Here is a 15,125-nt window from a genome sequence, read left to right as displayed (position 1 = left end):
CGCCACCTACTTGTGACGTCACATGCGTGTATTAAACGTGCGTGTGACCAGCTCGGTCCATTCATCCCCCACACATCTTGCAACTCCTTTTGGCCCTTGTGGGGGGTGTGTGGTGGGAGAGAGAATGAATCCGCCGTGTGGGAGATGCACCAAACCGGTTTACCCCACAGAGAAAATCAACTGCCTCGATAAGGTAAAAAATATTTCATCTACACTTTGTTTTGCCCTTACATTTACATAATTTTGAAATTTGATTTCATTATAGGATGTTTCATGTCGGATTTTGAGATGGAAAAAGCAGATGCAATTAATGCTAGGGCAAAAAAAGTTTGCTATTTGGAGAATAATTTGAGGAAGTGCTGTAAACCAACATGTGTGCTTTTATTTTAGGGTAAATATTGTTTCTGTAGTTAGATAAAAAGATACCAAAGGTGACATGTAATAGGCAGAATTTGAATTGATGGGGGCTAAGTTTATGTTGCACTCTAAAAAGTCAAACAAAGAGGATTGTTTAGACAACGTGCAGGCCACTTGTGGAGTAAACAATTCATATTGTGTTTATTCTATTGACATTTACAGCCCACAGAATTCCTGATGTTTTGCTTACCTTTAGAATTGGCCCACAAGCCGCAGGTTTCTCACCCTTTTGAATGAAAGACTTGCAGGAGAAGAAAAATAGACAAAAAAACATTGCGTGTGTGTGTGTGTAGTACTGGCACAAAGGTTGTTTCAGCTGTGAGGTGTGCAAGATGGCGTTGAGCATGAACAACTACAAAGGCTTCGACAAGCGGCCTTACTGCAGCATGTAAGTTTGAATGAATGAAAACCTTCCTAAACATGTGAAGTTGTCATGAGATGCATGTGATGCTCATCTCTTAAAAAAACAACAACAACAAGGCACTACCCCAAAACATCCTTCACCATTGTGGCCGACACCCCCGAGAACCTGCGTCTCAAGCAGCAGAGCATGCTCAACAGCCAGGTAAGGCTAAAAATCAAAAATAGAATAGTTAGCAGTAAGGTTGGGAAGATTCACCGATATGCATGGGAAAATCCATACGATCGATACCAGTTGGATCGTATCGTATCGTACTGGATCGCATTGTTTTCAAATTTAATCGTACTGTATCGCACCGTATCGCGGGAGGTGGGAGAATCGTATCACATCTTATCATTGGCAATTCCATGAATCGTGAATGTATCGAATTGTTGGCATGTGTATCATATCGCTTTGATGGGGAAGTTTCCCATTCCTAGTTAGCAGCAATAATGGGTGGGTGGGGTTAAAATGTACATCATAATTATGATTATTATTTTTTTTTATCTCTACCTGGTAAGAAGAAGCAGCAAGCTGCCTCTTGTGTTTATGACCATAAAAGTCTCTGCAGAGTAGCATGGCTCTCTCACGGCCTCCAAATATTCCTCATAGCCACAACATGACTCACATAAACAATCCAACGAATGGAATTATTTTTTTCTGGCTTACTTCAATGGCACACTTTTTGTTTTTTTCCGCAGACACGCTCTCGAATATTTCAAGTTATTTCATTGATTCCACTAATTGGCTTCAATTGAATTTTAGGCCCTCTACAAGGAGGAGTTTGAGAAGAACAAGGGCAAAGGTTTCAGCGTGGTGGTGGACACGCCGGAGATGCAAAGGTTGAAGAAGACGCAAGAGCAAATCAGTGATGTAAGAAATGCCTCGAGTTAAAGTGGATCAGTGAGTGCTTACACAAGCTACACCAAGTCCTCCTCTGAAGTCCAAGTCAGTCATTTTGCTGCGGCCCTATATGGTCAAAACATCTCAACTGTGGACACACAGTTGAACATCCGCTCTCACACACACATTCCACACAAAACCAAAGCATGCACACACACACACACACAGGAAAGAGGCTGTACACATCCAGATTTTTCCACCGATGCTTGACTTGTATAGTTTATCTTCTAAATGGGGCAGATTTGTTTTGTAATTGGATGGCAAGCAGTCCAGTGTTCACTCAAATCATTTCAAGAATGTAAACAGACTTTTTATAAATATCCTGAAAAAAAAAACTTTCAACAAGACACTAAGTCTCTTAAAAAGGCAACATTCAAGTGCTCAGTAAGGCTTTGCCAGTTTTTTTTTTTTTAATATTTAATATTGCAGAAATGAGGAGAAATGAGAATTGGCGTCATCTTGTGTGCAGATCAAGTACCATGAAGACTTCGAGCGCAGCAAAGTACGAAGTGACGCGCCGCCTCCAGAAAATAGGCAAGGTGACATGACAACTTTAGATTTTTAAATTAATTCACGTATCTTAAATATTATTTTTAATAAAATACCTCACGGGTCTTTTCTTCTCTCTGAAGAGGAACCGACGAATCAGGGGAAGAACAGCTTTGACGCACAGATGCGCTCTAATCCTGTGGCGCCGTCTGGCGGAGAGGTGAGGACATGACACTTTATTTTGGGGTTTTCCTCGACGTTTTTATGGCCCCTGACACTACTAATAACATTATTTACAATAAATCAAATAAAGCATTTAGTTCTAACTTGAGTCTCCACTCCAACACAGAAGCGTTACCAGGCCTTGTACAGCTACACGGCAGCGGAGGCGGACGAGGTCTCCCTGCAGGAGGGCGACCTCATTGGGGACGTAGAGGTCATCGACGCAGGATGGCTGTTTGGGAGCAACCAGCGCACTGGCCAGCGGGGAATGTTGCCCGCCAATTATGTGCGGCCTGTGTGATGACACAAACATTATACAGCTTTCTTTTCCTGGAACAGGACGTTAAAATGAGAAAAAACAGCGGTCATCAAAAATGTATTTGTTTTGAAATATCAAAATTGTAACTATAAAATTTCAAGAGTGACAGAGACTAATGTATAACAAAATTAATAGCTTTATTCCAAAATACTCCTCAAAAATGTAGATAAAAATTCTATGAATAACATTTACATTAAAACAAGACCTTTACTTACAAACTGGTTGTTGTTGTTTTTTGTGCATGTTAAATAATAAAAATCGCCATGGTTTTCCAACACTTGCAAACAAACGTTAGCAACTGGCTCAAGTCACTTAAAAAAAACAAAGAAAGACAGGGTTCATGTTCAAGAGGTTACAAGCGACTTGGAGAAGAAAGAGATTCTCTTGACAATTTTGTCGCGTAGCTTGGCCGGCAGCCTGCAAAGGTGTTGCGAGAACACCTCGGAGTTCCTTCCCAGGAAGTCCTCGCACAATCTGGAGGGACAGAAGACGGAAGGGTGGCTTACTCAGAAGCAGCTAGCATGTCAAGTAAAGCTCATTAGCGCCAAATCACGCGCGTGGGTGTTTATAAATAGCTAGCAAATAACTTTCTTGAAAAGCATGACACACACACACACACTCGCTGCTACCTGAAAAGCGAGTACGGCTGCGTCTGGATCATCAGCACGTCACCGCTGTGAGTCTGCGACGGACACGTCAGAACGGTGATCTACCGATGACATGCTCATGTACATTATTGAGGTACAGGAAATTTGGAGAAGACCGACATTGCGCTCAGTCCCAAAAAGAAGACTCGAGCGGTTACCGACAGGAAGCGTTATCTAAATTTAGTTCCAGGGTCAACTAAAGATCCCGCAGGAAGCTCTGAGGTGGAGTCTGCAGTTCTAAACACATTTGACTATTTATTTTCAGGAAGTACACACCAAGATCCTAAATATTGTTTGAAAAGGAATTGTAAAAGCGAGGTTTGACCTTTGGCTTTTTAAACCACTTAGTGACATATTAACATAAAGCTGTGCAAACATTCTTGGAATTCAAGAAAACCGTTGAAGCAATTTTCATTTCTTAAAAAAACCTACCGAATCCATTGTGATGGACAGGTTACTGCTTCCTCCAAATATGATGACATCATTGTCACTCCCCAGACAGGCACTGTGACACACCCTGCACGAAGGAGAATGTTAGAATGAACAGATTCGGAGTTAGACAACGCAGGAGATACGATATCGTGGGTCACTCGCCAAACAGGAAGTGCAACTTTGGGCTCACAATGCCCCCCCCCCCCCCCCCTCACCAGCCCTGGTGTTATATGATGCAGCTACCTTGGCTTGTCGCCGTGCGGGTGAGTTATCTCCCGCCACTTTCTCGTCAGCGTATCAAACTGCCAGGCGTCATCTGGAATAAGAAAATTGAAAGCAAAGCGGTTCCTGGATGTGACCTTTAACCTCACGCACGACACTTACTGAGCGTTTCCCCGTCTACGCCCAGACCACCGAATACAAAGAGGGTGTCATCAGCAACGGGCGTCATGGTGTGCATAGAACGGCTCGGCGGCATGCGGGATGACAAGGCCACACTGGAGAGCAGGGAGACAAATGAAGCAGTTGTCCACACACGACAAACAAGTATGGACATTACATTTGGGTCCAATTCCAGACGTCCAGGTCCAAGCAGTACATATCCAACTCGGCACTTTCCTGAAGCATATCGAAGGGGGGTGAGATAAGACGAGAGGTTTTTAAAACAGGAAGTCTTAAAATGATCACTCACCACGCCGCCACAGACGTAACCTTTGTTGCCCACCACGGCGGCGGCGTGGCAGCCTCGGGGGAGCGGCGGTATACCCTGGTCGGGAGAGAACCCAGTTGAACCACCATCAAACATCAAACTGAATTTTTTAATGAGACCACTGAAACTTTGAAGAGCCGAGTTTAACCGTGACAGTCTTTGAGCATCAGGGTCAAGTGGGAAGTGACTTCTGGCTAACCTTGGTCTCAGGAACGCTCCAGGTGCTGGTCAACGTGTCAAAAACGTCGACTTCGTTGTGCCAGCCCCAGCAGCGAAACGACACATCACCGATGGTGAGCTACACAGGCGGATGAGAAGAAAACATTTCAGCGCACCAGCGCACCACCAAGATCACGGACAAGGGGTTTTACCCAGGTCATCTCTTCAATGATGAAGTTTGTGGACGCCATGCTTCTCGCCTCCCGCAGCGTCTTGCATCCGTAGCCTCCGAAGTAGACCAACCTGAACTCAAGGACAAAAAATAATAATAATAATTGTTCCTTTATTTTCTAGCCAACAACTTCTGTGTCCACAAAGGTCAAATTCAGGTCATTTCCGACCTGTCCCCGTGTACCCAGCAGCTGTGTTTGTTCCTCGGTGAGGGCGTCGTTCCTTTGACTTCCATCACCTTTTTCCACGAGTAGCATTGTTGCGTGAGATCCACGCTGAACATCTAAAAAAAAAAAAAAGAGGTATTTCTATTATTTCTGTGAGGGAATTGAATGCCTTTCTCCTATCTCACTCGATTGCTGTAAGTTTGTCCGTCGTATCCCGCAAAGATGTAGAGCGAGCCGTTGATGTAGGAACCACAGAAGCCCATCAGGGGAGGGGGCGTTTCCCCGCCCATCTCTCGCCGTTGCCTGTTACAATCAAAGGAAGCAGCTATTAGAGTAGGGAATGTAATCAAACATTGCCACCAGGTTTTTGTTTACCATGAGCCACTGTCTAAGTCGCAGAGCCAGATCTCGTCACTGGGGAGCATAACGTCTTCGCTGCCGGAGGCCTTTAAAGACAAGTTGGAATGTATGACAGCCACAGAAAAAAAAATAATAATAAGAATAATAAATAGCGTGCAAGTTGAGTAACATTAGAACAAATCATGTCAAATCAATTGGTGATGTCAACTTATAGGATCATGTGTTGCTAGTATCATTATCATCAAAAGAGCGCCAACCAGAAAAATGATTATAATAACCTTGTTGGGAAGGGAATGATGATGATGATGATGATTTTGAAAATTCAAATGCTGTTAAATTGTCTGGAATACTTGTGCTTTCAAAATCAAGAGGGGGGACTAATTAGGTTCATTTTAAGGTTGTTATACTAATACAGACGCTCAATCAAAATTAAATGAACTAATAGAAAAAGGACATTGCATTTAAATTAATAACGCATTTGTTTCTGGGTTAGTTTGTTTGTCTAAAGGACGTTTTAAGTTTTTTTCCTACCTGGAAGCCCCCCCACACGTATAGCGTGTTGTTGCCGTGGATGAACGCAGTGTGGGTGCTTCTCTCCAGCTGTCTCGTCGATGCCGGTACGCCCGCCATCCCGCTTCGATAAAAAAAATGCTGAACAAAAACGGGTAGCGTGTCTGGAGGAAATCTTGCAGATGATTTCCTTTTTGGCTTTTACTCCTCCTTCCCTGTTGCTTGTCTCGTTCGTACAGCTTTTTACCTGCACAAGTGTCCTGCCTCTTTGCGCATGCGCACTTCCTCAGCTACATTTATGACTTTTTTTTTTTTTAATTGATTATTTCGGAGTTACACAGGTGACTCTGATCACGTGATTGGATTCACTGCCTTGACAAATATCGCATTTAAATCAAATGAAAACTGAGAAATTACTTATATCCTGTTATCTGTGCGTAAATTAATCGAAGCCTGCCTCGTTGGAAGTGAAATTACTCTATTGTTATATTAAAAGGTTGTGCGTACTTGCCAGTATTAGAAAAGAATTCTTTATTCCGTTTTTAAATAGCATATACAATTACAAAACATAGTAAAGGCATGTCTCCAAGCCTTTATGAGCAGCTTACCTTTCAACTTCTTATGGAATGCTTCCAATATTTGAGGAACAATGCAGCTTTGGTACTATTCTTGTATATCAAGTTGTTGAAAAACAAGCAAGAGTATTGTTTGGGTGGCGGGTATAAAAATCTGACATTTAACATTGACACAAAGTTTCGCAATGATAAATAATGAAACATTTGATCGACGCAGAATGTAATAAGACGTTTATTTGACTTTTAGACATCAAAAACAAGCTGTTAAACAGACGATGGCGAGTGTCCAGTCGACAGTCGGTGCTCAGTGCAAAGTGTGCAAAATGAAACGACTTGATTCGCTAAACGTGAAAAGTCAGAAAAGGAGCCGGCATTGCACCAGACCAAAGAAAAGTCCCGTAGGCGTAAAAAGAAGAAAGAAAAAAACAACAACAACAACAACAACAACGTATAAGGCACATTGGGACATGTTACCAATCTTATTTTTTTGTGTAAACTGTTAACTTCTCATGTAAGACTAACAAAGCTCCCAAATAAAATCTCATGATGAAAATTCACTGTGGCTGCTCAAGTCAATAAATTAGGATCAGTCCACCTGCCATTTTTACTCATAATAATAATTGCACTTGAGGTTAAATGATTTTTTTGGCTGCTCCTCCAGAAGAAGAACAAGGGCGCCCTCCATTGGCTTCCTTTAGTCCTGCAGGTCTCTCTCCAGATACTTCCTCATTCGTAGGCAACGAGGACAACCGTGATCTGGCACCACGCAGGTCCGATGAAACACCGCCTTGCATTCCTTGCACCTGGGTCATAGGTGAAGTCATTATTACGATGAGAAGATGGCGCATCCAGGGGAACGACGGGACGTTACCTAGTGGTGCTGTCAAACTGGAAAGGGAAAATAATGTCGTGGCTGTGGCACATCTGGCAGATGAAGCCCCGCTGCGTGCACAGGTTGCAGCTGAAAACGTGAGTGCTGGCAAAATGGCACAGTGACGTCAGATAGAGGGTGTACTGGTTCTCGGCGATCTGGAGGAAAAGACCGTTGACATTTCATGTGATTCGAGTCTTTCATTTCTGGGATAAGGTTCTCCAGGAACGCACACCTCACGCAGGTCCCTCACGCTGTACAGGCTGCTGGACTCCAGTAAGTATGTTCGCTGCTCCATCCTAGTGGGAACGTGTACAAAATGACACTGTCACAAATCCTCATCGGCATTTTCTTTCCTTTGTACACACCTGGCTTGAAGCATCTTGCAGGCTCCGCTGCGGCAGGTGAGCAGGTACTCGCCCAGTAGCCGCAGCCTCCGCCGCAGATTGTGCACAAGAGCCATGGTCTCGGAGTGTGTCGGCAAGTCAGGGTTGAGTTGCTCCAGGTTGAGCAGAGGCTCCTGCTCCACCTGAGCCAGCAGCCATCGCGCCCTCCTGGACACCTGGAAAGCGCAGGTGTTAAAGACAAAGACAGAAACCCGACTTGGCCGAGGCGCACGCAGACCTCGCGTTTATTGAGGTCCCAGTTGTGCAGCATGCGTGAAGGGATGACGGTGGTGTCGCCCCGGTGACAGGAGTCACAGTAGTACTGGCCGGAGAACTCGCACAGGCGGGCTCGTCCCAGCGACGGGCCGATCTGCTGGGAGCAGCCTGGACAGACGTCTCCACGTGAGTAGAGTCCGTGTAGACTTTGAGATGTATACCTTTTTGAGGTTACCTGCACATTTGAAGCTCTGCGTGTCCAGTCCATTTTGGGCGGGCACGGTACACAAATGCACGAGGAGCGGGCCATCTTCTTTGAGTCTGTGCTGGACCAGTCTGTGCAGGTTTCCATCAAGGTTCCGGCCGACCGCAATTGCCTCCTCCCCGCTCTCCAAGTAGGAGTCCAGAGCCCGGCGGATCAGAGCTCTCCAGGAGCACGCCTCCTTGGCGCTTTCCGCCCGCAGTCGAAGTGTCTCCCTGAGCGTCAGGAGTTTAAAAAAGTAGGGTCCGCCCAGCGCCACGTCAGGGACCACGTCCCGCACTTCCTGGATGGGGAAGGCCATCCGCAGCGTCTTGCTTCCTTCTTGCACCCGGAAGCCTTTCAAGGCCTCCAGGGAGAGCGAGAAGACGAGAGGCACCCACGAGTGAGCGTCAGCGCTCGAGCAACAATACAGCACCGCTTCTTTGATGGCGTCCCTTTCCAAATCCGCCCTGCGAGTCCAGTTGAACTCCTGAGGGGGAGGGGGCGAGGCGCATCGCTCGGGGCTGCACGAAGCGGAGCACGGGAAGGAAACGCTGCCGACGTCGGCGCCGTTCTCGCCGGGAACCTCCAGAATCTCCCACTGCTCCTCCACGTGGGACGTCGGCCGGCACTTGTTGATCGCCTCCACCACGCGGTCCACCCAGTCCTCCGCCTCGTCCCGGTTGGCGGCACGCAGGTAAAGGCGCTTGCCGGGAAAAGCCAGCTCGAAGCGGCCGTCGGGCGAGGTCAGCCGGGCGTCCTCGCACCGCAGCAGGGAGCAGTTGTCGCAGCAGGTGCGCTCCTCTGCATTGAGGTAGAGGCAGAACTCCAAGGGGGACAGCTCGCAGTAGTGGTCCCGCCACATCCCCATGGCGCCACGGCGCTCCAGGTGGCCCAGCTTCAGCAAGCCTCGGAAGGGGTTGGAGAGGCCTAGAAAAACATGAGACAAGAGGCGTGGCCCAGTGATTGACATCAGCAACAAGTGATTATCTGAAAATGAGTTTGGATTCTTAATTGTTAGTTATGATAGATGACATCACTTCCATTCCGGGACTACCTCAGAAGCCCGTCTGACTCACTCGGTCGACATGCGGAAAGACAAGATGGAAAGCGATCGCTGGAGGCAAAGCACCTGCTCTGGTATCTCCTGAGGTCACCGCAATCACGGAGATTTAGTTACCTATTTGACGGCGATGCACAACACTCGGTGGCAACTGCGAGCCTTGGGGAGGAGCAGGAGGAGGAGCAAGAGGGGGAGGTGGCGACGGTGGCTTCTCGCAGTCCGGCTCTGATTCCACACGGGGCTTGTAGATGTCTTCGTCGGAGATCCAGGAGCGAGAATGCTGAAATGAGAAAAAGGGGGGGGGGGGGGGGGGGGAGTTAAGGTGTGTCATGTGATTACAATGACAACAACAAAAAAGGATATTTAAAAAAATATATATTATTCTGTGCTGGATCCTGCTAAAAGTCACAAATGCTCTGAGCTGCGCACACACCGTGAGCGAGTCTGATGACACCTCCAAGCAGAGGACGCTCTCGACTCCTTTCTCTCCACGGTCCAGCTCGGCCTTTTCTGGGATCGTCGGGACGGCGGGCTGCACACGGTCAACATGATTCCGGCGGGGCGATGGCGGGTCAGCGAGGGGCGGAGCGGCCGGCTCTGCGTCGGAGAGAGCGGAACTGGGCGGCTGGTCGCTGTCGGAGAAGTGTTCGGCGCCGGAGCTGGAGACAAAGGAGTCCTCACGCATGGAATCCTGACTGGAGTTTTCCTGCAGCTTGGGTGGCGACCTGAAGAGGTCAACGTTTTACTACTTTTCATGGCAGCGAGTATGAATACAAGTTTGCCGGGAAAATGTATTTATCTATTTTCTAATGTGACATGCTTTGGTCAATGACATGCTTACGCTTTCAAGGGTGCTTTAGTGCTACGGCTGACGTCGCAAGAAGACCACTGCTCGCCGGCGGGGCTCGGGTGCTCCTGCCCCTGGAGAAGGCTGTCCGAGCTCGAGCTGGAGGAGAGCTGTGAAGAACCTGCGGTGTCCAGGCTCAACGTGGACGAGTTGAGCGCTCCGGTGCCACCGCGAGACCCGCGAGAAGCCCACAAGAGCGGCGGCCCCGTGTCGGTGGATCCCGACGATTCCGACAGCGTATCCCATGAGTCTTTGCACGCCACCCCGTTGAGGGGCGCTTCCGGAGAGTCGGCCGGGGCGCAGAGTCCGGCGAGGCCGAGTGGCGTGGTGGTCCACCGATTGAGGACGGCCGACTTGTACGAGAGGTCGAAGGTGAGCGAGGCCAGGCCCTGCAGGTAGCTGAGCAGCACTTCGCGTTCCTCGCCGTTGAGCAGCAGGGCGCCGGGCTGATAGTGCGCCCGCAGCTTGGCACTTTCCCGGAACAGCGATAACAGGTAGCACTCCAGCAGACCGTGATTGAGAGCCAGACGAAGCCACGCGCGGCATCGTCCCACGTCCGTACCCACAAAGTTGATCTTCTCCAGCTCTGTGATCACATCGCTGCAGATGGGCGGGGTGGGGAGAGATTTCTGTTTTCTTTTTTATCTTAGAAATAAAAGAAGGTGCTGATGGTGGACTCACCGATGGGTGACGGTCTTAAGGAGATTCCAGAAGAAGGGCTGCGGGAGGGGTCCGCTCTCGCCTTTCCTGGCCTCCCAGCGGACGTACTTGCTCTTGATGCCGTGGACGAAGATGGCCTCCAGTGCGCAGCACAGCAGGTTGGCATCGCCGTCCTCACTGGTGACCACCGAGTCCGACGTCACGTAGCGCCTCTGCAGGGCTTTGAGCGACAGCGCCAGGTTCTCCTTGATCTGCGAAACAGGAAGCAACGTTACAACCACTTCCTCCTTTAGGTCCATTTAAAAAAAAAAAAAACAAAAACTGATGAATAACTTTTGGCGCGTCTAGATGTCGTGCAGCCAAAAGTGCTAATCAAGACCACTCACGGCTTACTATCCAACATTGTGGCTAAAGTCACGTGATGCCAAGAAAGATGTGATTAACGATCAAGATAACTCTGCCTGTTATTTCTGCCTCTCTAAAACAGATGACCTGTTAATCTAATTCCAGTGACACTAATAATAGAACAGACAGGAAGACAGCCACCATTTTGTTGTTATTATTTTGATGAGTGCGGCAGTCCGAATTGACATCAAGACTTACCTGCTTAACATGCTTAGCTTCTTGCGGCGCGTCAGGCGTGTGCGTGGCTAACATGGCACCGTCTCCAAGATTCTATAACCGCACGGCATGCTACAAAGGAATCACAAGGAGAAAGATTACGAGACACTATAGCGTGACATGTGATTAACCAACTTTAGCTTCTACTTCCTAACTGCCAGTGAGCGACCTTTTCCATCATGAGTCAGATTTTGGAAGTGCTTTAAACCCTCCCGTAACATCAATAATCCAGTTAAATAGAATGATACAAAAGTAAAGATTTGGGATCTAAATCAAAAGATAAATATGAGAGAAAAATGGAGAATTCCAGCTTTCATTATCTAGATGTGTGGATGTAAGAGCAGAGCACTACTTTTAAGGTTAGCAAAGGTATTGGATCAGACACTATTAAATAAAGTAAATGTGTCAGGAAAACCGCTTTATTGCAACAATAAAAAAATTTAAAAAAAGAATGCAGTCATGTGACTGAGTTCACAACTTCACATGATCTAGTCTGGGATAAGACTAATCAAAAAGCACAATGATTGGACAATTTACAAAGAGTTTCATAACCAAACAAAGTCGTTTAGCTTAATCAGTGTCTACTTCCCGTGCCGTCTAGTAAGATTTATTTCTTCTTTTCACCCCTGACGACACTCTCGTTGATAATGAAGAATTTTAACCAGCCGAGTAGCTACATGTCATAGTTAGCTTAGCCGGGGTCCTCACCGAGATGCGGATTTGACTTTCCATTTATGTCAAAAGGAAGCCAAAAAGTATCAACCTGGCAGGAGGACGTCGGGTCAAGTCAGTCCGTGCATGTTTCTGCCATCGCACCACGCCCTAAAACTTTTTTTTTTTTTTTTTTAAAGTAACGAAATGAACACCGCCAGTTGAGGTTTGTTTACTCTCGACGAGAACGAAGTGTACGGACGAGCAGAGAGGTGCATCATGGGAAAAAGACTATGTCCACAAGAGGGCGCTAATTCCCCTCCTACAATGCACTTGTCTGAAAGTACCACTGTTCCGCGGATGCGCGTTACAATTGGCAAAATTGAGAAAACCTTGACACGGGTGGTGCAGGGGAGCAATAAAAAGACACAATATGAAAGAACAATCTTATGAATCTATTTGAATCTAACACAAATGACCTTGCGACCCCAGTGCCCTTCCCTGGTGACCTGTGCGAGTGAGCAGCCAACGCTTTAATAAGTCAACGCTTTGAAACATTCGACATACTATACCAATCCAAGTTTTGTTGTATATTCAGATGAAGAGAAAGAAGAAACGCTGGAACGAAAAAAACTGGAGCTTTATTTCAAAAAACGTTCAAGGGAAGTCCTAATGCAAAATGTGAGTTTATCTATAGTAAATCAATACTTTATGTTTTTGCAAATACAAAAAACGAAGTAAGTAGTTGTCGTATAATGTCTGCAGATGTGAAGCTATAATGCACTGTGAATTTAAATTTGGATTTAAAGCTAATATTTTTTGGGGTATAATAAAATATCTTTGTATTTCTTTGACGTCACTCCCACGGGGCTTCGACGGAGTCATCCACCGAGGCGTAAACAGTCAGTTCCTGGTACAAATCCCCTCCTCCGCACGCCTGGATGGTCAGGCCCTGCACGCGAACAAACATGCATTGCAATACATTGTAACTTTTATTTTGAAGTATGTGACCTAACTCACCTCGTAGATGTGTTCGATTTGGGGCTCCTCGTAGATGTGCTCTTTACTTTTCATCTAGTCACAAAAAAAAGGCAATTCAAAAAGGTCGACTTCCTTTTGATTGAATTTTTTTTTTTTTTTAAATACATTTATAATACCCCGAAATTAGTGACCTGTGCTCATTTCTTTTTTGTCTTCTTACCATTTTGCCATTACGGTGAAATAAAAGCGCCACGATAACGGCCAGCATCAGACCCTGAACGACCATAAGGGCGTCTTTCATGTTGCTTCGATGTATTGCTTGTGCTCGGTTGATGGGCCATGTAAGGGGAAAAAAATCAGTACACATACATAAACACGGTGATGTTATAGCAGAAATCCCTTTTTGTAGAAAAAGAAAACTTACTGGCAACTTGCAGCTGAGTGCCGCTCCCCCACGTCTCGTTGATGCGGCAGAAGTAGACCCCGCTGTCCTCGAAGCTCAAATCGTGGAGGATGAGGAAGGCCTTGAGTGTGAGGTCTTTATCACGAGTCATGGCATCTTCGAGCAGGTGCCATTGAGCGACTTCTTGGTCATAGCGGTCCGTCTTGTACCAACGCACCTCGGCCGGCAGGTGCTGGTGGGATGAGGCGCAGTAAATGGTGACGTAGCGGCCGGGCCTGACGCCGTAGAAGCGCGGCTTCTGGATGATGTCGAGCTCGCGGATAACAGCGGCTGAGAGGAACAAGTTCAATCATTCAAATCCACTTTTTGCAAGCAATAAAACACAAAATACAATATATAAAGAATACTACTAGACTAAGTTCCTCTTTCCTCCAGATGTCCAGGAAGTGAAACGAGTCCCCCAAAATAACACACAAAAACAAAATAATGAAGACTTATTTTACCTGACACGTGGAGCAGTGTTAACACGCACAGTCCATAAAGAAACCAGATCATGATGGGCATGCAAAGACACAAACACAAAATAACATTCATCAAAATGTTGGTGGTGTGCAGTTAGGAGGAGAAGAGCAGAGGAGGCGAGACAGAGAGGGCGGAGCTGCAAGCTCCCAAAAGTCAAATGAGGCATTAAGGCATTAAAATCTACAAATTACTGTATTGGGGGGGGGGGAAAAAGGGAGATTGCTGTTATATTAATGAAACGAGACAGTAAATACCACAGGTTCCTTCCAGGAATTGCTACAGGTTTTGCCATTTGGGCTAAAATGATGTTTTTCCATTCTTAAGGCAGCCACTAGATGGCGTCCTTGAGACATCCCCAAACAGGAAAACACTTTTAATTAATATTTAATTGAATTAATATTAATGAAACGAGCCAGTAAATACCACAGGTTCCGTCCAGGAATTGCTACAGGTTTTGCCATTTGGGCTAAAATGATGTTTTTCCATTGTTAAGGCAGCCACTAGATGGCGTCCTTGAGACAGCCCCAAACAGGAAAACACTTTTCTCTTTAATTCCGATTTTTACAGTGATAAATAATACACACGGCTGGGCATGCATCTCCATTGCATCCCAAATGTAAACAAAGTTTGAGTCAGCATTAAAATAGGCTGGTCAAAGTTACCGACGGTAAATAACACCAAAAAGATTTCTTCCCCTTAAAACGACACACTCGTTTTGAACAACACAATACATTTGTATATGTGTAGCTAATATTTCAAATAAGACTTTTTCAATTAAGACAGTAAGTGGAAAAAAAACCTTTTGAGAGTCACCGCAGCATCGACGTGAGGCCAAAAGCGACATGAAGAGTTGACCTATTAATAATATGATTAATCTCATACGGACATGTAAACATGAGTCCTGCCCTTTCGAGGCCCCCTGGCACGACAACAGGAAGTAGACAAAAACATCTATCTATCACACGCGCTGATGGGCGAAGTTCGCTTTTAGACGCTCATCATCCCCATTGGCTGCAACTGGACCTGGACAGGCCCAAAAATAAACGTCGTGCAAGATTGGGGCGGCTCTCGTTAAATGTTAGCCGCTGAGCCGCGATGTTCAACTTCGACCGTTTTGTTTTCT

The 15,125-nt window shown here is 46.3% G+C and overlaps 4 protein-coding genes across 6 annotated transcripts; 1 reads left to right on the top strand and 3 right to left on the bottom strand.

The window, feature by feature from the left end:
• The first annotated feature begins 71 nt into the window (after nucleotides 1-71).
• On the top strand, nucleotides 72-2,968 carry LOC147039794 (LIM and SH3 domain protein 1-like). The gene is made up of 7 exons (XM_085904360.1): nucleotides 72-193; nucleotides 711-805; nucleotides 898-982; nucleotides 1,583-1,690; nucleotides 2,190-2,259; nucleotides 2,353-2,429; nucleotides 2,559-2,968. Exons 1-7 carry the CDS (start codon nucleotides 125-127, stop codon nucleotides 2,730-2,732), a joined length of 678 nt encoding a protein of 225 aa, XP_085760486.1. The 5' UTR covers nucleotides 72-124; the 3' UTR covers nucleotides 2,733-2,968.
• LOC147039793 (kelch domain-containing protein 1-like) lies at nucleotides 2,869-6,251 on the bottom strand. The gene is made up of 13 exons (XM_085904359.1): nucleotides 5,987-6,251; nucleotides 5,471-5,541; nucleotides 5,281-5,398; nucleotides 5,099-5,211; nucleotides 4,910-5,000; nucleotides 4,738-4,836; nucleotides 4,521-4,595; nucleotides 4,389-4,447; nucleotides 4,214-4,326; nucleotides 4,073-4,145; nucleotides 3,830-3,914; nucleotides 3,380-3,459; nucleotides 2,869-3,224 (listed from the first exon to the last, which is right to left on the bottom strand). Exons 1-13 carry the CDS (start codon nucleotides 6,083-6,085, stop codon nucleotides 3,095-3,097), a joined length of 1,206 nt encoding a protein of 401 aa, XP_085760485.1. The 5' UTR covers nucleotides 6,086-6,251; the 3' UTR covers nucleotides 2,869-3,094.
• Nucleotides 6,252-6,758: 507 nt separating this feature from the next.
• plekhm1 (pleckstrin homology and RUN domain containing M1) lies at nucleotides 6,759-12,406 on the bottom strand. 3 transcript variants are annotated; one of them, XM_085904703.1, is made up of 12 exons: nucleotides 12,209-12,406; nucleotides 11,428-11,517; nucleotides 10,846-11,075; nucleotides 10,159-10,764; nucleotides 9,751-10,042; nucleotides 9,435-9,597; nucleotides 8,249-9,184; nucleotides 8,036-8,181; nucleotides 7,780-7,973; nucleotides 7,647-7,710; nucleotides 7,412-7,569; nucleotides 6,759-7,343 (listed from the first exon to the last, which is right to left on the bottom strand). In XM_085904703.1, the coding sequence occupies exons 2-12, from the start codon at nucleotides 11,479-11,481 to the stop codon at nucleotides 7,235-7,237; spliced, it is 2,952 nt and encodes a 983-aa protein (XP_085760829.1). In that variant the 5' UTR covers nucleotides 11,482-11,517; nucleotides 12,209-12,406; the 3' UTR covers nucleotides 6,759-7,234. The 3 variants fall into 3 exon arrangements, with proteins under 3 accessions (XP_085760829.1, XP_085760828.1, XP_085760830.1); XM_085904702.1 differs by having other exon boundaries at nucleotides 12,154-12,405; XM_085904704.1 differs by having other exon boundaries at nucleotides 9,751-9,976; nucleotides 12,154-12,405.
• Nucleotides 12,407-12,594: 188 nt separating this feature from the next.
• cd79b (CD79b molecule, immunoglobulin-associated beta) lies at nucleotides 12,595-15,120 on the bottom strand. The gene is made up of 5 exons (XM_085904068.1): nucleotides 13,984-15,120; nucleotides 13,502-13,810; nucleotides 13,298-13,416; nucleotides 13,117-13,170; nucleotides 12,595-13,048 (listed from the first exon to the last, which is right to left on the bottom strand). The coding sequence occupies exons 1-5, from the start codon at nucleotides 14,072-14,074 to the stop codon at nucleotides 12,953-12,955; spliced, it is 669 nt and encodes a 222-aa protein (XP_085760194.1). The 5' UTR covers nucleotides 14,075-15,120; the 3' UTR covers nucleotides 12,595-12,952.
• Between the last annotated feature and the right edge of the window lie 5 nt (nucleotides 15,121-15,125).

Source organism: Syngnathus leptorhynchus, chromosome 22 (genome assembly GCF_054491065.1).
Source record: "Syngnathus leptorhynchus isolate UIUO chromosome 22, UIUO_Slep, whole genome shotgun sequence".
Taxonomy (NCBI): Eukaryota; Metazoa; Chordata; class Actinopteri; order Syngnathiformes; family Syngnathidae; genus Syngnathus; species Syngnathus leptorhynchus.
Note: the sequence above shows the minus strand (reverse complement) of the source record. Positions and strands in the feature narration are given on the sequence as shown.